Raw genomic sequence first — 23,862 nt, 5'->3', positions numbered from 1 at the left:
CCAACTCTCACAAAACTAAAACATCCCTAACAAGGTATGTTAACAGCTTTTCTTCTTTCCAAGAACTAACATAAAACAGAAATTTAAAGATAAGAGGAGTGCTAATGCTGGACTCTGATATTTGGAATTGATCTTGATCAAATACTAAGGAAGATACAGTTGTGGATATTTCTTTTTGACTAGACAGGCAAATACTCAAAAGAGGCTCTGATTGAAAAAAAATAACAAAAAAAAAAACCAAAAAAAAACCAAAACCAAAAACAAAAACAACCAAAAAAAACCCCTCTACCAAGAAGCCATACACTATCAAACATTAACCTCTATGCTACAGCTGTTTAAACAGAATGAACTAGTCTTTGATAAATAACTTAGTCAATAACACAAACTATGCTTTCATCCTCTGATCCTCTGTATTACCAATGTATTTATTACTTTGTTCTTTTTTTAGGATACTTTACAAAACAAAAACACCTATTTCTACTGAATTATACATCAACTGCCTTTCAAGATATTATTCTTCTGTATAAAAAATTATAACTATTACAAAGATTTTACAGACCAAGACACACAGTATCTTCTGCTTTGGCAAATGGCATTTTTAGTTTGCTAAGCATTAAATGTATCAGCTATCATACAGAGCGTTAAAAAATGTTATTTCTAATTACAGAAGCAGTCCTGTTTTTGCATACACTGAAAATATATTGTTGATGAACACAACTAAAGTTGTGTTCTATTCTGTGTGTACATATTCCCCTTTGACTTTTCAATACTGCAGCAAGGGAGAGCTGGGACAAGCTGCAAATGAATGAAGCAATGTCACTCCAGTTTCTAAGCAACACAGAATTGTAATGATTATGCAGCACACTGTTCATTGCTCCAAAAGGTGTTCTACTCATGATTATTGTGAATTTTAATTTCAATACTTTCTACTCCTTATAGTATAATGCACATTAATATTTTAATAATTTTATAATATTATAATTTACCTTTTTCCCTCTCCTTATCCATCACTGTGAAGAACATCTTTGTTCTAAAATACGCTTTGTTTGTATGCTCATTGCAGCCACTCCTTGGAGAAAATCCCATGATAAAGGTCTATCACAAAACCTAATGAAAAGTCAAATCATAACTATAGCACATAACTGTGCTAGCCCTGAAACTTGCTTCTCATGTGATCCAGGTGAATCAAAGAATATATACTGGACAGTAATAATGATACTTATTTTGAGTTAAAATAGCTTTAACTTATTTGGTGAAACTTACCACCAAATAAACTAAAAAAATCCAACCTGTTTTAAAATTACATACATTTGAAATAGGAATAGAAGAGAAGAAATATTTGTTAAGAAATGAGGTTTTAAACAGAATTAGTGATTTATTCAAATTAATATGTCATTAATTAATAAAATACCTTAATATTATGGACATAGTCATGAGCAGCCTGCTGTAGCCACAGAAAATGAAAGATTGGACAAAATGACTCCATGAGTGCCCTTCATGATTGTCCCAATCCTGACCTCAATTCTGGGATTCTGTGATTAATTTTAATTTACTTTCTGGAGTGTTTCTGTTCACTCCAGTATGTCTATCAAATACACTCCATTTCCTACAACTAGAATTAAAAAATAAAATTAAATAAACCTTTAATGTAAATCTTCCAAATATTTAACCACTACTAATGGTAGTAGAATATTCCCTTCTACTCAATTGCAACAGGCTTACAATCACTACATAAATAAATGTAGTAACACATTTATGTCATTTTTTGCACAGTACTTTATAAATATATGAATATATTAATTTATAGAATGTAATAAAAAGGCATTTGAAACTGTCTCCCACAGCATACTTATAACAAAGTTGAGGAAGTGTGGATCAGCTGAGTGGATGGTGAGGTGTGCTGAGAACTGGCTGATTGGCAGAGCTTATAGGGTTGTGATCAGTGGCACAGAGTTCAGTTGGAGGCCTGTACTTAGCAGTGCTCCTCAGGGGCCAGTGCTGGGTCTGGCCCTATTCAACATGTTCATCAATGACCTTGATGAGGGGATAGAGTCCACCCTCAGCAAGTTTGCAGATGATATAAAGCTGGGAGGAATGGCTGACATGCTGGAAGGCTGTACTGCCATTCAGTAAGACCTGGACAGGTTGGAGAGTTGGGCTCAAAGGAACCAGAAGAGATTTAAGAAGATCAAGTGTAGAGTCTACACTTAGGGAGGAATGACTGCATGCACCAGTACAGGTTGGGAGATGAGCTGCTGAAGAAGAGCTCTGAGGACAGGGACCTGGGTGCCCTGGTGGATGACAGGCTGGCCATGAGCCAGCAGAGTGCCCTGGTGGCCAGGAAGACCAATGAGATCCTGAGGTGCATTAAAAAGAGTGTGGCCAGCAGGTCGAGGGAGGTGATCCTCTCCCTCTACTCTGCCCTCGTGAGGCCTCACCTGGAGTATTGTGTTACAGTTCTGGGCTCCCTGGTACAAAAAAGACAGGGATCTCCTTGAAAGAGTCCTGTGGAGAGCTACAAAGATGATGAAGCGCATGGAAAACAATCCTTATGAGGAAAGGCTAAGATACCTTTCCTTTTCAGCAGTGTGTGGAGACAGGACAAGGGGAAATAGCCAGAAACTACAGCATAGGAAGTTCCGCGTGAATGTGCACAAGTACTTCTTTACAGTGAGGGTGATGGAGCACTGGCACAGGCTTCCCAGAGAGGTGGTGGAGTCTCCTTCTCTGGAGATATTCAAGACCTGCCCAGATGCCTAGCTGTGCAACCTGGGCTAGGGAGCTGCTTTGGCAGGGTGGCTGGACTCAATGATCTCTAGAGGTCCCTTCCAACCCCTACAATTCTGTGATTCTGTATGATTCATTCACTTTACATTGTTTAAAACATAGTTATATGAAATCTGCACTTAAGAAAACAATATTTACATTTCTGTTGGACTTAAGACATGGAAAAAGAGTTTATTTAGAAAACAGAATCATTTGATTATACAATGTCAGTGAGTTCTTTGCACAAAATTCAGAGGTCTCATAGGCCTACACAACTGCAGAAGCAGAGCAGAGCTCACAAAGATCTCAACAAAGTTATAAGACTTACAATATCCCAGTGATGTCAGACTATGAAGAAATTGTTTATATTGCTACTTTACTTTCAACCCTTCAACTACAGAATTACTTGTCACTCATATGACAGGCCTTTCAATGAAAGCAATGCAATCAATGACAAATACGGACCAATTGCCATGTAGACGTAGACAAATACAAACTAGAAGCAGAATGTAAAACTAGAATTGATTTTGAAAGCTAAGAGAATATACTGTTATACTTCATATTCTTCAGGTAATGTTTAATTTGTATGCCTGTTTTCAGAAGGAGATTTTGGACTTAAAACCTGTGGTCCTTGTTCACGAATGTATCCCACTTAAGATAAATAAGTTCTTATTTGATTGAGAACAACACTGCAAAGTAAAGGAGCTGAGTTCTATTGCTGAGTACAATACACACCTCACCTCAACACAAACCTTTTCTTCTGTTTCCCTCTTTACCACAACTGGTTGTCATTGAGATTTGAGTGGGTAGCGTGATTTTAAATCGTCTGCTTTTCTAATTGTTATGTGGCAACCCCACCAACCCCAAGGAAGCTATAGCAATAAAAAGCATTTTCAGAAACAGGTTTTCCTAATTTAAACAAGAAAATTTGGTGGGAAAATTTATTTAAATCATTTCAGTAAATATATTATGAAGTTGAATTGCATTTTCTACACCAGTAATATAATCAACACTATTTCCGTTTCTGTAAGATTGCAGAATTATGAATACATATTTATAATACTTCCTTGTGCTGCTTAGCAGATGAAGTGAAACATTGTCCTGTAAGAGCCCAAGATTTCAAGACTGTAGTTTTGGACTCAAACTAGTCACTGTGTCAAGATCATTCAAGATTTCTCTGCTGGAAAAGATTTGTCTCTTCTTATCTTTTGGGTTTTTTGTTTGTTTGTTTGTTTATCAATGATTCCAAATTCTCTTCCATCAGACTAGTATTTCTTTGGATGAGCAGAACAGGTATGTTTTACATACAGAACAAAGACTTGTTTCACCCCAGGATTTACAGATGTTGGAACTTTTAACGAGAAAAGTTGGGAATATGCTTTGCATTCGAGACTGAAATGCTGCTCTCTAAAACTGAGTGTTGTTCTTTATTCTCTAGAGAATAAGTCTACACTTTTTTAAAACAAGTACTTTTCTACTCTGCCTGTTTTTCCTCTCATTCAGACGCAATTGACCTCTGAACTGCACAGCCAAGCTTAGTGTGGCATGTGCCCGAACTGGTAAGTCCAATGTAGGTGTCATTCTCAACTACATTCATGCTTGCTTATTTATTTATTTATTTATTTATTTATTTATTTATTGTATAGGCTAATGGATAGCCTTAAAATTACAGTGGTATCTTTTATTAGTTAAAATGTTAAAATTTTTGAAACAAGGACAGCATTGTCTTAGAATTCTACATTACACATCACGTTAACACCATTAGAAACTACAAACATATTTAAAATTTACAAGAGGAGAAGTATTTTCTTGATTTGTCAGCAATGCCAGCACTTCATAGCTGGAAACCATTGGAATATATACTAACATTCTTCTGAGATACATATTACAATATTTTATTTCAAGTCCTTAGAATTAAGACAATAGAGTATAAACAACATTGTTGAATCCACAGACTGGCAGTTGATGGGAGAGCTACGTCTAAAATTCCAGGACACTGAGGACCAGTTCCACAGCATACCCACAAGGGCATCTTTCCCTCTTCTTGAATTTGTTTACAATTCTCAGTTACCAAAAAGACTTACTTATTTTTGTTTTGTTTATATTTTAAAATATTTTGTTCTTGCATCTACCATCTCTTTGATATGGAGAAGCTTATTTTCTAGAGTTACATGATTGTTGGACACAACAATCACAGAATTTTTTCCCAACAGGAAAGAAATAGATGCAGCTTATCTTTTTGATTTGCCCAATAACCCCACTACTAAATATCATAGAAAATCAGAATATCATTTATTTTTCCTAATGATCTCCTCAATATACTGTATATTTATTCAAGGAACTGTATCACTAATGTGAATATTATACACTACAGTTCACCCCAAAAAAAACTTAATGGTTCCTGAAGATCATGCTCTTCTATGTTGCTCAAGTCACTTGAATTTATTTCCTTCTCAAAGCTATTTAAGTAGTAAACAATTAAAACCTACACATAAGGAATTAATATTCTACTTAAAGAAATGAATGGAGCAGAAACAGGTTTTCCTGTTTTTCCTGATCCTCACTCAAAGATTTATATTCAATGCACTAAACAACAGGTAATCAGTTTACACAATGCTGTACTTTCTTTTTATGGAGAAGATAGACCTTTATTTTTTCAGTGATAAACAAGGGAATTACTTATAAAGAAAAAAAAAAAGATTTTCTTGTTGTAGTTTCCTTTTTGTTTTGTTTTTAAGCTGCTGAAAGCTTTTATAAACACGTTTTATTCATTGAACTAAAGTTATTTTGATATACTTCCTTCTATCTCAACAAGACTGTTTCACCCAAATCCTTGCTTAAGCAACAACAGCCTGTGGCAGCTGTGAGGGCTGCATCCAGTTACACAGTAGCCAAGAGCTAACAAGCAAACAGGAATAGTATGAAATATGAGTCAGTCATCATGCTCCGAATGTATCACAACCCAGAGCCCTTTGAGCTCTCCTCATCAGCATTGGGCTCCATGCCAGCATCTTTCCTTCAGTAGGGACTTCTCGAGGTTAAGACATTTTCAGTAAGTGATTAATAAACAGTGGAAACTTTTCAAACTTTGCTGAAGTTGCTTTTTGGATCAGTTGTGTATATAGTCCTTTGTACATAAATTGTACAATTCTGAGACTAAGTTTGGATCCAACTGCACCCAAACTCTTCTGATAAACAGTTTGGAAAGCAAAGGGGTCCACTCTAAATCTCATGATTCAGTGAGAGGGTCTCCTTGACAATTTTATCTGTGCTGTCCTCTACATGGTAAATAACCAAGTGTACCAAATGTACAAGTGACTAAATATTGACTTTCTGCTGCTACCAGTACATGTATCAGTCATTGTGTATATTTGGATGCTTTTCTTATTTTTTGTGCCCTGAGACCACAGAAACAATTACAAGATGCTTTTTCTAAAGAAAGTTTGTTTTAGGAATTTGAAATTAGAGTTCCACTCAAATGAAATTTGTTAGGTGACAGGTCTACTAGCTGAACAAATGCTAAAAAAAATCTACAGTGAAAAATATTCATAGCATTATCCACTAAACTTGAAAAAAAAAAAAAAGAGTAGTAATATCATTTCAGCTTGAAGAAAATGTCAAAGATTCATAACTTATTTAAAGTATTCTGAATGTTAATAACAAGGCAAACTCACATTAGATTGTATAGAAATAGGAGATAGTCTGAAAAATACAGGGTCTAGAAAATATGTATCAATATTGATTTATTGGATAAACTAGAAGATGTCTAACATGTTTGTCCTAACTTTAGGCTGTATCTCCATGAAAAAAGACAGCACAAAGTGTTCTGATTAAAATAAAATTATGGCTCATCTTTCACTACAGATTTTCTTCCTCGTTCCATTAAAATACACTATCAGTATCCGAATGAAGTTTTCCCCTTAACTCACTGAAGTAACCATTCATCTGCATTTAAATTATCCAAAACCAGCTGACCTGCTATAGGCTTTCATTTCAAGTTCCTTGAGAGTACTGCTTTTTAAGAAGCTTTTACTCATTGTTCACATAATTTTGTATATTTAAGCAGGTTTTTCTTCTGCAAGACTTCCAAATAAATGGGGTTCTTCTAGTATAAATTTTTTTGTGTGCATGAGATTAATTAAGTGAAAGTCAGTTACCTTTGTGGAATCTGTACAATTAATTAAATCTAGTCCAAGGTCCAAACATTTTTAGATTACATTGTATATAACTACTTTGTGTTAGAATTTAAGACTTAACCAAAGAAGTAAATTATTTATTAGTAGCTATGTTATCTTTCTGTTATTGTTTCTCCCACTTTATATATAAATTATATATTATATATATTGTATATATATATACAGAATATACAACACTCAGTTCTAAAAGAGTGTTAATCTTTTCTGGAATATTCATGAAAAATAAAGTTTTCTAAGTTTGTACATAACACAACCCTATTTGTTGATAATGAATGGATCACCTTTATAATATGAAGTGATTTCCATTTCAAAGTCCTTATTGCTTCTTTTCTGTCTGATTTTATCATGGATAATTAAAGGATAATCACATACTAACAGAAGGGGATAGATAGAACCATGGATTTAACAGTTTCAGCTCATAACACAAGCATGCATAAAAGAAAAATATATTCAAGCAAGTTCTACAATCTGAGATCATTTCATGTTTTTACCTGATCTCGTCTTCTATATATTAATTATGTTGCATTGTGTACACTTGAATTGCTCATGACATTTTTATAAGGCTAATTTGAACACTAATAAATTGCTTCCATTTCTTCTTGATTGTTGATGGTCTTCTCACATGGGATATGCAAGTAGCAGCTTGTAGAAAGCCACAAGACAAAAACAATTTTTCCTCTTTTATAAGATATATGTACAAATGAATTTGGTATTCAGTGTGGCATATAGTCTGGAGAACTAGATGGCTCTGAAAATATATAGAGAATGAAAGATATTTTCCTCCATCTTCTGAGCTGAGTCTTCCTATGGTTCCCTCTCATAATCCAGTGAAGTAGGCCTGACAACAGAAAAGGAGCAACTCTCTCTCAGCATACCAGTGCTGAGGCTGTTCATCCTGGAGAAGACTTCAAGGAGACCTGATGGCGGCTTGTCAGTATCTGAATGGAGGCTATAAGAAGGAAGAGAACAGACTCTGGAGTCTGTTGAGATAGGACAAGAGGAAATGGTTTCAGACTAAACAGGGAGATTTAGTCTGGATGCAAGGAACAAGTTTTTTACAATAAGGGTGATAAGGCACTGGAAAAGGCTGCCCAGAGAGGTGGTAGATGGCCCATCCCTGGAGACAGTGAAGCTGGACCAGGCTCTGATCAAGCTATAGGTGTCCCTGCTCATTTCAGAGGACTTGGGTAGGTGACCTTTTAGGGTCCCTTCAACTCAGATGGTTCTATGATTCTATAGTATTTTCAACTGATACTCTAGGGATCGAAGGAGTTTTGAAATCCCCATGAGATATAGAGATTCTAGAAGAATCATAAATAAATCACTGACTTTACTAACTTCCCTAGGAGGAATAAAAGACAGCAGAATATTATCATGATGAAAAAATGTCGTATTTTATAAAGGTTTGTCAAGATCACACCACAACCCTCAAAAGGAAAGGGTTTCCCAATTTGAGAAAAAAGACAGAAAATAGATCACCTTGAAATTTCAGTAAGGTAAAAGGACAAAGTGAAAAATAATTTACAGATAAGACCTCAGGGTGTACTCTGTTATTAAAAATAAAACAGGACTAAACAGGACCGAGATGTCTTTAAGAAAAAAATAGAATAGTACTAACAGCACAATATGCTGTTGGGTCAGGAGGCACATGTTTTCTTCATTGCCACCTAACAGAACAGAGTAGATGATGCTGTGTTTTGTACCACATCACTCAGCAATACTGAGGTGAGGAGGAACAGTACATTGATTTCTCTCAGTATGTCCTTGTGGGGTAGGGTGGAACACTAAAGATCCTCAGACTAAATATCTGAGGCAGAGTAAGTCAGTATTTTCCAGTATTTTAATAGAATATTCCCAAAATACCTTTTCTATTATTCTTGCCTAAAATTATTTTCTTTTGAGATGGATTTTGCAACTTGAAAGATGCAGCCCAATCTTGAACTCACTAAGATTCATCCTTACTGTTACTTCTTACATTGCTAACAATAATAAAGTGGAATTTAACCTCTCTAATAGCTAATTCAATGTTTTCCTTTATGCTAATCAACATTTCTATATTGGTGCTATTGGCAAGTCACTGTTGACAAAAAGCCAAAAGCTTTGTGTTGTCATGAGTGCATCTACAGTACTGCCACCAGATATTAAAAGCTACTCCATGACAACAGTTGCAGCTAGGACTCTGACACATGTACCTCATCGTACAGGCACTGGATATATGCAAAAAAGGATCATATGTAAGGTTTCAAGCATGTGACTGTTACATGAAGTAATATTGAGTACATAATTGTTCTGAATCATTTTGAGATTGAGTATTTAACTTGCTATCTTCTACAACAAGCATCAGACTTTTGGAAAAACAATACATTTAGAAATATTTCTTCTGTTGTAAATTATTTTAATTTGGGGAAACAGCTCACTGGAAAGGCAAATCTTAGCCTTTCTAATAATATGTTTGGTGATCTTACTGGATTTCCACATTTAATTATGTGGTTAAGTCTGTTTCCCATGGTAGCATTCTTTCATACAATTCATTATTTTTCTTTTTATTATGTAATGCACTACATGCCATGATTGCAATTACACTATTCTAGAATTATTTTCTTGTGACATATTCTTGAAAATAGAGCAGATAATAAAGGTTCTTATAGCTGCACAGCAAGACTTTGGCAAGACTGGAAATACAATCGCTAGTTTTTCTTACTCAGTGAACTATCCCATCTCTAGAAAAACAGTGTATGTTGTTAATTACTGCATGTCTTCTAGAATGCAAGAGTATATTTATGGTAGCAATTAAATAAATTATTTGAATATAACTAGAAAATGCATACTAGAAACACCTATGCACACACACACACACATACACATCCTTGTGTTTTCAAACATTTAACTCATCCAGAGTGTGTTTGTTTTAATTTTTGTTTTTGGTTTTTACTATCAAGAGAGAAGCCCATGAACAAATTCACATCGTGAAGAACAATATCAAACTTCTTGGACATGCCAGATAGTCTGGCTTATAAAACTAAGATATGTAATTGAACATCCCACATTCTTGTGTTTTATTACAAATTAAAAGTATTCCAAAGCTCACTTGAACATTTATTGCCCAGAAAAACATAGTCTACAATAAATCAACCCCACTATCAGAACATGCTTTCGGAGCACCTGTCACAATAAAATACAATAACTACTTGATTAGCTCTGTCTGTCTTAATGAGACTACCAGTGCTGATAAATTTGGTTCACTGGAGAACATAAAGAAGATACATATTAGTTGTACAAATTCTTGATAAAGAATTGAGTGCAGAAACTTAGCACGGGTGAGTTGCAAAAAATACTGGGTATAAGATGCTCTTACAAAAAGTCTCTCCCTGACTTTCCTGTGGACCCTCCTCCAGTTGGCTATAATATCCCCCAGAATCTTCTCTCCTGTAGTATGAAGAGCCTCAGCTCTTTCAGCCTGTCCTCATAGAGTGGGTGCTCCAGCTCTCTGATCATCTTTGTGGCCCTCCTCTGAACTTGCTCCAATAAATCCACATCCTTGTGTTGGGGGCCCCAGAACTGGATCCAGTACTCCAGGTGGGGTCATACAAGAGCAGAGTAGAAGGGCAGAATCATTTCCCTTGACCATATGGTCATTCTTGATGCAAGTCAGGATATGGTTGGCCTTCTGGACTGCAAGCACACATTGCCGGCTCATGTTGAGTGCTTGTGCTTGGGATTGCCCTGGCCATTGTCTGTCAACTGCAGAACTCAGCTTGGTGGTATCTGCAATCTTGCTGAAAGTGCACTTGATCCCACTGTCTATGTCACCTACAATGATGCTAAACAGCACTGGTCTCAGCACCAGTCCCTGAGGAATGCCTCTCATCATGAGCCTCCATTTGGACATTGAGCTGTTGACTGCGAATCTATTGAGAGTGACCGTCCAGTCAATTCCTTATCCAGTATGCGGTCCATCTATCAAATCCTTTTGTTTTCCAATTTGGTGATCAGGTGTCATGCAGAACAGTGTCAAATGCTTTGCACAAGACCCGGTAGATGTCAGTTCATCTTCCTTTATCCACGAATGCTGTAACTCCATCAAAAAAGGCCACCAAGTCTGTCAGACACAATTTGCCCTTGGTGAAACAAGGTTATTCTTATAATCTTCTCTTTTTAAGCTTCATATTTTTTTTATATTGCCATTCAAGAGGATGTTATTTTTAATAAATTTTGTTGCATCTGTAACCTGACTAAATACTGCCTTGGCTCTCAAAAGTACCTGCACTTCACTAGATCAGAAAAAATATGCTGCAATCTAACAAGTCTGTAATCATTCATAACAATTATTTTTCCTCTATTGGTTGAACTAGTCTGCCCTGCTATCTAGAACGTGGATGTCTAAACTCATAGCCTACCTGGACTGCAATGAGTGAAGAGAAATTGTCTCAGGCCACATAAATATTAACTATACTATATGTTTCATATAAGTAAAAAAACTGTTCTTTTTGTATTTCTTTTTAATCAAAACATGAATAGAATAAAAAAGTATAAATGTAGCAGGTTGGATAGGTATGCTATAGAACTTCTCAACTGTTTAATATAGAGTTTATTTGCTTATGTATTTTATATACATCCTTACCTACATATACATTTCACAATACTTCCTCGATTTTCTGACCATAGTTGTAAACCTATTCTGCTTTGATTCATCTTCCTTTAGTAATACTTAAAGTACACATACACTAGATTACTTCTGTTTCCTGAAAAGCACTGAGTAGTGTAAGAAAGGAAAGCATATATTGTTTTAAAAGTCTTTGAATAAAATGTATCATAAAATTTGGAACAGAAAAAGTCTATAGATTCACTCTGGTATAATTTCAGTGTAGCTTAGCACAGTTACAGCAAAAATACACCGAATCCAGTAGCACAGAACCACATCATGTTTGGTGGATTGAAGAAAAGCACCGTTTTAATTCTTACATATTTATAATCAACATTTGAGTTTTGAGTTTTTATTGTATTTTGAAAAGATATTTTGAAATAGAAATAAACAAAAGACCTGAGTTTATCAATATTCTTATGCCAGTTACATTCCTGAAACTTAGAATGGCACACCCTATCCATATCTATCTAAACTATTTCTAAGGCATCTATCGTTTTCATAACTGAGTGCCAAAGTCAATGTGAAAATATTTACTATGGGAGGGGACAAAGGCTGTCTGAATTCAGATGAAAGTGCTGTCTGTAAATGGGTACATACTTCTATTCTTACAGCCAATAACTATATTAAATGTTTAGATTTGAGGGTAGATACATAAAGAAAAATTTAAGACTATCTAAAGAGCAAACCCGCTAAAATCTCAAAAATCAAAAGTTACTAAATGAGTCCTAGGGGACCTATTGAAGGGACAGAGATATCAAAGAGAAAGATAGCAATGAAACTACGAATTACAACACTTTATATAATGAAAAGAATGTCATTTATCACTACTTCCTCTATTTGAATTCACACAAAAAAATAAATGCTAAGGGGAGCAAATGTTCTGTCCAAAATAATATATAACAACAAAAAAAAAACCTGCTTTTTGAATGTTTTGTGTTCATAGAGAAATATTAAGACAATAGATAATTATAAAGCAAAACCAAAATGATTAAGAGCTCTTATGATCTGACTTCATCTTTCTTTTTATTATTATTATTATTTTATTATACACCATTGCTATGTTGCACTGATGATACTAGTTTATTTCAAGTAGACTTCTTGCTTCTCCTTTCTTCTCTACAGAAAGGAATTTTTCATGTTAAATAAAGGAAAGCAGATTTCCCACAAGTTCCTAGAGCTGCAGGATTTTGAGTATCTAAACATCCTTCCACAGACCTTTGGACACGTCACGCTTATTGGCTGACTTCCCTCCCTGGAGACGAAAGTCTCCTCTGTTTGCAAATCCCATTACAAATGAACCCACCATAATGATGCCCTTGTCAAATTGCACCAGGGAGTCAGTGGCTGAGAAATGGCATGGGAGGGATCAGACGAGACAACAGAGAAACTGCCATTGCCAAAGATGAGCCCAAAGGGTTCGTTTATCTTGACTATATCTGACTGTCATTAGTACTAGTAGATCACCATACTGAACAGGCCTCAAAGCGTTATGATAACTTTTCAGTAGCTCAGTATAATGCAGATTTCTAAGGAACTTGAGTCACTTCTGTCTAGAGCATATTTGAATTCCTGGCCACAAAAGTTTGAAACTCTTGTGTCTTTCCAGTAGTTATGGTTGTTTCCTATAGTCTGACATTATCTATATAATGAAGTGGTGCAGGCCAACAGTTCCAAATGAGTTAACTGGTTTAAATTTTACAACCATAGGCTGTAACACCCTCCAAAACAACAAGTTATTCAGAAATTTCTCCATCAAAATGAAGATCTTATGCAACTCAACTGCTTAAAATCTCCTATCTCAACTTGCTCTCAAGGTAGTGCTTTTTCTCCTCTTACAAACCTAAAATTAGTAATTTGGAAGTTACTCTTTCAACTGTTAGAATGAATTCCTAATTACAGTTAAGGAGGAACAAAGTCTGAGGCTATCAGCCAGTAATGAACACCAAGACAACAGAACTATTAGCAATTTTCTCATTACATTCCTGCAAGCAAACTGAAGTTATCACTTCTCTGAAAACAGCTCATAGTTTCCCTAAAAAACCTCATGGTTTAAACTGGAATGTTAAAACACTCACAAATACACACACACAAAATTTGTTACATGCCTTCCTGGAAACTACTTCAGAGAGAACAGACATAAATGGCCTTGTCCATTTCTTAAACACTCCTCCTATATCACTCGAGATGTGGCTTCAGTCAGAACGGCTTAACTTTTCAAGAAAGATGAACAGTGGAGCCTCTTACAGAAATACCAAAGGCTTACATACTCCATTAATCTATTTAAATCCCATGTAGTGATTAAAAATTTACATAGCAATCTTTCACGATCCTCCCATTATATTAGTTGGGCACGTGTTAATATTGAATCTTATGGGTAGGTACCTCATCGATTTGGAGAAAAACAAACACTTCCTACAGTCAGCATCATGTTAAAAGAGGTACTCTACCAAAATTAAAAACTTTCTGAAACTCATTATGGGAAGTGCATTTAAACAAAATTCTACTTTTTAATACTCCGAAAACCTTTGCCCTTTCACATAGCCTGAACCTGTTTGTTCACTTCATTACTGTCGCCTTTAATACATTTCCTTTCTGTATTCTTGAACTGTTCACAATAACTGTCACAACAGATAATCTTACATGATAACTTTGCTTTGCAATTTTTTTGGAAAAAAAAAAAAAACAACTTATTTTCAGTTTACAAAGTAAAATAGCTCTGCCTGAATTGCTGTCTTGCTTTTTTGTTTGTTTGGTTTTTGTTTAAGTCCTGCATGTTCTCATTGTGAGGCTGTTTTATGAAAAGCAGCAGTTAGAAAGCCTTAATACTGTGGAGGTTATATTTCATTACTAAGGGAAAATGAATTCTCATAACTTTATTCAGTTTTCTCTTTTAATATATGCAATGTCTGATCAGGTACACTGGTTTTAAAATATTTTTTAAGAAAAAAGGCACACATTCTTTCCACCCCCACCTTTTCAAGAGTAATACTGACAGAGGAGAACATGTTACTCTAAGCCAGGTCTGTAATTGCAAGCTGAAAAACAGCAGTTGTTGGGTTATTTTATTTTATTATTATTATTACTTTTTGCCATTACATTTTAATGTGCCATATACTAAGCTTGCTGGTCTTTGATTGATTTTGTCTGTGGTATGCATCCATGCTTACCTATATGCTGAATCTAGACATCTTTCTCAAGTAGCCTTTACTGTTTATTATGCTATATATATATATATATTCATTTCTGAATCTATTATTAACTTCAATATTGTAACATCATTTTCCCCTTATATGTGCTTGCTAGTATATTTTAACATGCAACACAGAAATACATCTTAGCCACAAAAAATATTTATTGTAAATATGTAGAATACATACTTATCACATAGCTGTGGTATAGATTTAATATCAGACAAATGAAAATAAACTTGAATAAAGTGTCTATGTATTACTTATAAGGCATCACTTAATTTGAGTATATTTCAGATATACTTCTACTCTTTATATTACATATTATTTGAAAAATATTGAGGATAAAATCTGACACGACAAAAAAAAAAAAGAGGAAAAAACAAACAGAACACATTAAGATGTCAGGACCGTTAAAACAAACAGGCAAGTTTTATTGAGTTACAGTAATCTAGTACGGATCATTTGGAAAAAAGAATAAATCAAGTAATGAAATTATGCTGCTGTTTTGCAGGAGATTGATGCAACAAAATAAAGATTTTTTTAATATATATATTTGATTATAATGACATAGATAAAAAATGATTGAGTTACAAAAGAAAAAAAAAAGAAAGCAGTGCTACTGAACCATTTAAGAAGGGTTTCCCTTTCTGTCTTCCTGCTGTTTATGTTAGATGCTGTTCTAATAAGAAGTACTATTTCATATACATTCTATACCCACCCATCTCTATCAAGTAATTCTTAATTCGAACTTTGTTGAGAAATAAAGTCAAGTTGTCCTGCTTTGAGCGTAGACATGGGGGGAGAAGAGGGGAAAGGGGAATTGGCTATAAATATGTAAATAGATAAGAATGCATAAGAAAAGATTGAAAAAAAAAAAAGACTTCCTTATTCTAGCTTAAACAGCACAGAACCATATAAGAACTTTTCCTTCTAAGACTCCAGTTGTTTTTTTGTTTTTTTTTTCCCCTGGAAGAAGAGGAAGGAATGAATTATCATCTAAAAAACTGAGGAAAAAAGGTGGCTTTGAAAAAGCAAATACATCTGTGTTTTTGTTTTTTGTTTTTTTATTTGTTATCTAACTCACTGCTTTAAACTTCAGATATGAAATTAACCTGAGTCACAAATTAGAACTACTAAATTGTCTCTTTTAGTTAGAGCAATTCATGCCTAGGTCAAGAATACACAAGCCCTGACACCAAAGAGAGAAATGTTCTATGCAGACAAATTAACCTGACATCTTGTAACGACCTGCTCAGTGCTTACCAGGTATGTGCCACAGTGAAACGCCGCTGCTTTGGTATGTTGCTGTTCAAAAGCATCCTGCGTAAAAGCCTGGGAGAGTTTCGAGGAGAAATAACTGGAGATAAACGAGGAGAAGCAGATGAAGATTTCTTAGATGTCCCAGACTTTTCATATTGCAACAGATTTTCCCTCAGGGTCTTCACAAGATCTTCATTTAACCATGGATTTTGACAGTGTGAGTTATCCACCTCAGGAACAGCCAGGGTGTCCGAGCTTGTCTGCTGAGCCATGCCTCCCAGGTAAGCTTGCTACTAAGATCTGCTACAGCCTTATAATAGCTTGACTGCTTAACAAAATCTCCTTCCCAAGTTGCCTCCAAGGAACCATGCAGAGCTCCAGTCTCTTCCTTAGCCTATGCTTCTCTCAACATGGTGTTGCTGCCCTCAGCCTCTCTGCAGATTAAGATCTGCAAAGAAAAAAGTGAACTAACTCCTCCACAGAAACCTATTAAATATTACCACTCCTCTCACAGTCCTCTTGCCAAAGATCACTTATTAGCTATCATAGCGAGTGAGCACAGCCTTTTGTTGGAGCTATAAATCTGCCTGCTAAACTATCGGAACTAATGTGTTGCAGCTGCTTGAGTAGCTTCTCATTATGTATATAAAAAGTGCTGGAGGAGGGCTTAAGCGTCAGATGCGTGTTCATTTGTTTGATTATTCTTTCCATTTGCTTACTCCTGAGCCTTCAGGGAGGTCTAAAAGGAGGGGGGGGACATCCTCTTGTATGTTGTTGTGGTTGTTTTTTTTTGTTTGTTTGTTTGTTTTGTCTTTCCCATGATCTACAGTATTTACCTTTGTTATTCCCAATTACAAATTACAAACTTTTACCTCAAGCTAACTAGTAAACACTAAAATAGTGTAAGAAGGTTCCAGTTCTGCCTTCTCTTCCTTATCCCCACCCCAACAACAGCAGTTTTATGACACCCACTTTTCAAATGCGTTTAGGAAAGACCAGTGCTACCTTACATTTTCCAGAATATAAAACAAAACAGACATGATGTTAAAAGTTGCCAAACCAGACTACAAGATACTGATATCAGTGTAATAAGATATTTTTAATTTAATGTATCGTCACTAATTGAACTATGAAAGTGCCTTTTTTACTGTTTGCTGTTGGTGAGGAAACAAACTGTCTAGCGTTATGAAAAGGGAACCTCTGAAATATAAAAAGCAGAAGTACTTGCAATTCTTTCATCAATGCATATTGCATACTACTATTACATTTCATTAAAAATATTTTAAAGAATTATACAAAGAATATTTCAGCACAGTTTTTTAATCCAAGGAAATCTTTTTCATTCAATTCTAAGTTAGAAGGTTGCTGTTGCTTTTTAAGACTTATTTTTAACTAAAATAACTCACTCCATCTATTCTGAAGGAGGAAATTTTTATTAATGTGCTCAGTTTTGTTGATGACTGTTGGCAAAGACCTGTAATAACCAGTGGAAGACTAATATTTACTTAAGCTTTCAGTATTCGCCTTTACAGAGACAACAATAACATTTCAGTTATAAACATACTTCCTCTTCATTCTAAAGGAACAAGTCATCACTACTTTAAGAAATATTTCTTTTCAACATCAGAGCATTGCTTGCATATTATTTTTGTTAGTAATATATTTTTCTCTTTATCTTACAATTCTGCTTTTCTTCATGAATAAGAATTTCATTTTAGAAGCACACACAGTATCCAGGTTTTCAAAGGGGTGAAGGTTGTTTGACTACAATTATATTACCACATGTGAAAGGCAGATACTGTTGCGTACATTAAGGTGAAATCAGAAATCCCATAAAAGCAGACCTGTGCCAAAAAAGAAGAGGAATCACCTTTGTACTTAGAACTGAGGTCAGAAATCCTGAAAATTACAAAGAGAACATAGCGATGGTGGCAGAAGCAGGGCAGAACAGCAACTGAAAGGTCAACTTACGTTAGGAATGACATTGTTATCAGGTGTCAGCTACATTATTTAGACAAGTTTAACTGTACTGTCTCATAATGAAATTCAATAACAGGGTATTTATAAATTTTACTCAGTCTTGGACAGTGCCACAGAATGCAGAAAATACCATGCATTTCATTTTATCTATTTTTCTAGAATTAGATGTATGATTTAATCAGGGTTTATGTCATAGTTTTAGCTGGAATAGAGACAATTTTCTTCACAGAGCCTTGTATTCTGCTGCTGTTTGGGCTTCTGATGAAAACAGCATTGAAAACATACAGATGTTTCTATTGTTGCTGAACAATGCTGCACCAGGCCAAGCAAGGAGTTTTCAGCTCCTCACGCTGCGTTGCCAGAGTGGAGCTGAGGCTGCACAGGATGCTGGGAGGGGACAGAACCAGGAAAGATGACTCAAACTGGCCAAAGGGAAACGTCATACCGTATGTCATCATGCTGAATTATAACAGTGGGCTGAAGATGAAGTAATTGTATCATTGTATTAATCATATTATTATAACATTGTGGTGGTCAGAGTGATGGTGCTTGTATTCTCAAACAGTTACATGTGGTGAGCTCAGCTTTCCTAGACATGGCTGAATACCTGCCAGTCAATGTAAAGCAGTGAATGAATTTAAACTTTTGCTTTGCTTGTAACTGCAGTTTTTGTTTCACCTCAGCTGTCCATAATTCATGAATTCTCTCTCTTATGCCTTTCCAGTTCTGTTCTCCACCCCACCTGAGGAAAAAGAGTGAGCAGCTATGTGGTACTCAGCTTCTGCTGGGGTAAAGTACAGCAGTGTAAAGATTAATACAGCCCAAAATTAAACTAAGATCCAGATATATTTAAAACATCAAAACCATAATTTTGAATTATGAAATTTAAATTCTAAATGAACCATTAATCCACAGACAGAAAAAAATAACTGGATTAAATTGTAACTAATATTTAACTAACAATATCATTCCTCCTATTCCTTTTTCTTTGGAAGAACAATACACACAGCACTGTTCTTCAACAAGAAGAATAAATATATAAATTCTGCTCATGGAGAACGATATAAGTGATTATTTTGTTTGTGTGATGAAAAAAAATATCACTTGTGTTAGTCTACAGTGCTACACAAGTCCAATCACTTTTTTCAAACAATACAGTTTGTATTGTGAGACCTAGGTTATTTTATGCTATGAAATACTGCCATCTTATGTCTATTCCAGTGTATGGTCTGAAGAGAACTATAGTGGCTTTCTTAAGCCAGAAATTCTTTTAAGAGATCATTGTGTCAATGACAACTCTAAGACTACTAACACTGATTTCAGTTCATAATTCAAGTTGGACTACTTTACAGAGAAAATGATAGAAAAGAAGTTTCTAATTAGACTAATTAGTCTACAAATCTAGATTCAAAATCCCGCTTTCTTTATAATATTAGAATTAAGGGCTGTTTGACACCAAGCATATAGGGCTTAGATTCAATGACCTCTTAAGGCCCCTTCCAAACCCTGCAATTCTGAGATTCTGTGATTACAGGAACTGAAAGAGTAGCCACATATTAAAAGAGGTAATATGGAACATGTACAGAACAGCAAGATAAAACCTGTTAGCAAAAAATACAAGCACAGACATTTAGGTAGCAACATTTACTTAAAAACTAAAACGCTAAGGAAAATATGAATGCAGATATTGTATTTCCCTAGGCATCTTAATCTGACATACACGCACCTCAAAAGTGAAAGAAACAAAATGGAACAAAAAATTCTGGAACTGATAAAAAATCTTCTTGTGATCAGAACCACAGACTGTAGGTTTCTCAACCAAGATTAGAAAAAAAAAAAAAAAGAAGAAGAAGAAGTATTTTGCTTTTATTTTATTTTATTTTATTTTGATACAGATGAGTATGGGTAGACTGCTCAGTGGACAAGGAACTGGCTGCAGGATTGAGTCCAGAGAGTGGTGGCCTATGGCTCCATGTCTAGATAGAGATCAGTGATGAGTTATGCCCCTCAGGGGACAGTACTGTGGTTGATCCTCTTTAATATCCTCACTGACAGGTGTCAAGTGCGCCCTCAGAAAGTTTTCAGATGACACCAAGCTGTGGAGTGCAGTTGACACACCTCATGGTTGAGATGCCAACCTAGACAGGCTTGAGCAGTGGGCTCAGCTGAATCTCATGGGGCTCAAAAAATTCAAGTGCAATGCACACCTGGGTTGAGGCAACCTTCACTACCAATACAAGGTGAGAGATGAAAGGATTGAGTGCAGCCCTGCCAAAACAGACCTGTGGGTACTGGTGGATGGGAAGCTGAGGACGAGCCAGCAATGTGCCCTCACAGCCCAGAAAGTAAACTTTATCCTGGGCTGCATCATAAGAAGTGTGGCCAGCAAGTCAAAGGAGGTGATCCTGCCCCTTTATTCTGCACTGGTGAGGCCTCTCCTGGATTACTGCATCCAGATGCGGCGTCCTCAGCACATGAGAGACATAGACCTGTTGGATCATGACCAGAGGAGGCCACGAAAATGATGCAAGGGATGGAATACCTCTCCTATGAGGACAGGCTGAAAGAGCTGGGACTGTTCAGCTTGGAGAAGAGAAGGCCATGAAGGGACTTGATAGCAGCCTTTCAGTATCTAAAAGGGAGCTACAGGAAAGAAGGGGACAGACCCTTTAGTAGGGTCTGTGGTGATACAATAAGGGAAAATGACTTCAAGCTCAAAAATGATAGGTTTAGTTTGGATGTGAAGAAAAAGTCTTTATAGTGAGGATGATGAGGCACTGGAACAGACTGCCCAGAGATGTGGTTAATTCCCCATTCCTGGACACTCTCAAGGTGAGGCTGGATAAGGTCCCAGGCAACATGATCTATCTGTACATCTTTGCTCTTTGCAGGGGAGTTGGACTACATGGCCTTTAAGGGTCGCTTTCTTATCTAAGGATTCTTTTCTTCTACAAGTTAGTCTTCTGGGCTCTTCCCCAGTCTTACTATTGAGATCACTGAAATCATGATGCGAAATTTCACAAAAAAATAAAAATAAATAAAAAATCCATCTTCCAAGATAAGACATCATAAAAATCACATTTCCAAAAACTAATACCGATACTGCTTTAAGTATAATTATATTCTGTGCCTCAATTGCAATGATTAAATATTAAATATATTCACAGTTAAATCTATTTTTCCAAATTTTGCTTAGTCATTACTGCAATAGGAAAAAGTTATATCAAGATCATACTTACTTTTACTTACTTTGCTTTCAACTAAAACAGCCTAAGGCTCAAAAGAAAAACAGAAAACTAGAATCTTCTTAAAACAGACACTCAGTATTACAAAACCAGAGAAGAATCAATAACTTCTACCCTCTTCCAATTATCACAATATTATATTTTTAAAAAAAACAGTATAGCGCTTTTCAGAAACCTTGCTATAAAATATGCTCCTTACAATAAATCAACATTACAGACTAAAAACATTCACTCCTCTGTTCATCATGAAGATCAGAAAAATGTAACTTCTCTAAGTAATACTGTAGAACAAAACTGATAGTACTTGATTTTTACGTAAAAAAAACCCAAAAATTAAAATGTAATTTCTGTTTTACAGCTAGAGTAGGTTAAAGTCAATATAATTTTATAACTATAAAATATGAGGTTGTGACTATTCTTAAAGCAATCTGTTGCAGTATTTCTTTTTTAAGCATAAATGGAACCACTCACAAGGTACAGATAAACTTTTCCACATAAAATATGAAAAGTTATTGAAATATCTTGTCTGAGATAACTGTGTACAAATAGGAGCACAAGTTAAAGCTCAAACTTCTGACGTGATACTTCTCTAAAAGTAAGTGGATCAGCACTGGTGGGTCATTGGAGAGTTCAGGTTGTTAGGGACCTCAGGTGATCGAGTCTTAAAGTAGGGCTAGCTGTGAGGTCAGAACATGCTGAAGTACTTGGGCACCTGAGAATAGCACAGAAGAAGTGAGAAAGGAATGCAGTCAGAAAGTCAGAGTTGTTTGTAAAGAAAGGATGCTATATAATGGCTTAATTTCTTGAAGTAAACTACAGGTTCCCTAGGTTATGGTGTAGTAGAAACAATCCTAACAGTAGATAAAATAGAAAATAAAAATCTTGGATGATGCTATAATTCTCATCTAGGAAAAGAGGTTAAGGTTTGAATTCCAGAGCACTGCAGTAAAGAAAGAAATAAAGATAAAAGAAGGATAAAATAATAAATAATAGGTGAGAGGAGTTCAATAAAATATTACTTACTAGTAAAGTTTTCGGTATCGTTTTCATACCTACCAATCACTGCATACTCAACAATCTTGGTTTTCCAAGCTCAATATAGTGCTTATCAAATTGTTTTCCCATTCAGATAGTCAGGTAGATAGATGTAAGTAAATTTGATTTCAGAAAGAGAAGAAATAACAGCTCATATTATGCCTAAAGTTAGGTATCATCAATATCAACAAAACACAAGCCATCACTTAAAATTTTAGAGTACTTCCATTCCCGAGATAATAAAAACTATTTTCATAGATTCAGTCAGTTTTATCTTACAATTCAATAAAGTGGGATTCTACTTAGCCAGTCTTATTATTATTATTGAAATGTTATCGTGATTCTACAAAAAAAAAAAAAAAAAAAAAACAAAAAAAACCCCTCTGTTTAGTTGTTAATTTCTGCAGATGAGCTGCTGGACTTATGCTGTATCTTCTCTGTGAATGGCATAATCAGTAGAGATAAGGGAACATGGAGCATATGACATAAAAGAGAACAAGCACATAAAACAGCTACTTTCTAAAACACGGCCAGAGATAAGTGTAAGATTTTAAATTCATGCACAAAGACTTCAGCAATATTTTATGTAGATGTTACAGAAAACATTTACACATATACGTCCAAAATAATTAGCTAAATCAAAGACATATCCATAGGAGAGCTTCCAAAATAGGTGTAAGATGAATACAAATATTTAAATAGATCAGTTTAACGTACTTCTGGAAGATGAAAACTGAAATTCTTTCCAAATCTTCTCAAAATTCTACAATTCTACAATTCATGCTGTTATGAAGAATTAATGCTGTTTTCAGAATGCTGTTTGTTTCTGAAATAAAATTCTATGAATTAAGCATTGTTGGAGGTGATCCACTGTCATCCTGTAAATTCTACAGTGAATGAACTGTCAAAGAACTCAACCTAAAAACACATTCACATACAGGACTACAACAACAACAACAAAGAATTGGGGGAAACAGAGATCTCAAGAGCAGAGTGCTTAGTATTTTGTTATAAATGAAAAGATTATATCAGCATGGCATAGAACAGTCTGAAGATTTTGCTCTAACAAGATCAGTTGTTACTTAACATAAAGGTATAAGAAAAAATGGGTCTATTCTGAAGAACTTTCGTTAGAAAGTTAGAAAACAAAATCCTGTTTGACTGAACAAAGAAAGAAATAATCATTGGAAAATAAAAGTTCTACTATACCAACTGTTGGAAAAACAGCTAGAGTGACACATGCTAGAATATCTAACAGAAACAGAAACTTTGTAAAGAAAGAAGCAGCATTACTTTTAAAAATACAGTATTTGACATGGCAAGAGGCATGGTTTGCAGGGAAAAGTTAGGAAGAAGCATAATTCCCCACACATGCACATGAATATAAAAGTGAATCATCACAAATGTCAAGTAATAAACAGAGTGGCAATTGTGTAATAAAAACATTTCCTGGAGTAGGATAAAGGGAAATTGATGTACTTCTACACATCTAGATGAAGGAATGGAGAGGAGTATTTGGCAACATTCCTGCCCTTGCAACACTT

The 23,862-nt window shown here is 35.2% G+C and overlaps 1 protein-coding gene across 4 annotated transcripts in view; it reads right to left on the bottom strand.

The window, feature by feature from the left end:
- The window catches only part of PDE4D (phosphodiesterase 4D), a 563,993-nt gene that overhangs the window by 302,465 nt on the left and 237,666 nt on the right, over positions 1 to 23,862 (bottom strand). Inside the window, exon 1 of one of the 4 annotated variants that reach the window (XM_065739849.1) lies at positions 16,062 to 16,330. The exons of the other annotated variants lie outside the window; for them this stretch is intronic. Within the exon in view, the coding sequence (XP_065595921.1) occupies positions 16,062 to 16,330 (269 nt within the window). Of the gene's footprint in view, positions 1 to 16,061; positions 16,331 to 23,862 lie in introns of those variants that run through there. 4 annotated transcript variants of the gene reach the window in all.

This window comes from Cyrtonyx montezumae, unplaced genomic scaffold, assembly GCF_038088225.1.
Source record: "Cyrtonyx montezumae isolate F1298 unplaced genomic scaffold, pur_monq_1.0 scaffold_25, whole genome shotgun sequence".
NCBI lineage: Eukaryota > Metazoa > Chordata > Aves > Galliformes > Odontophoridae > Cyrtonyx > Cyrtonyx montezumae.
This window is presented reverse-complemented; position numbering and strand designations above follow the sequence as displayed.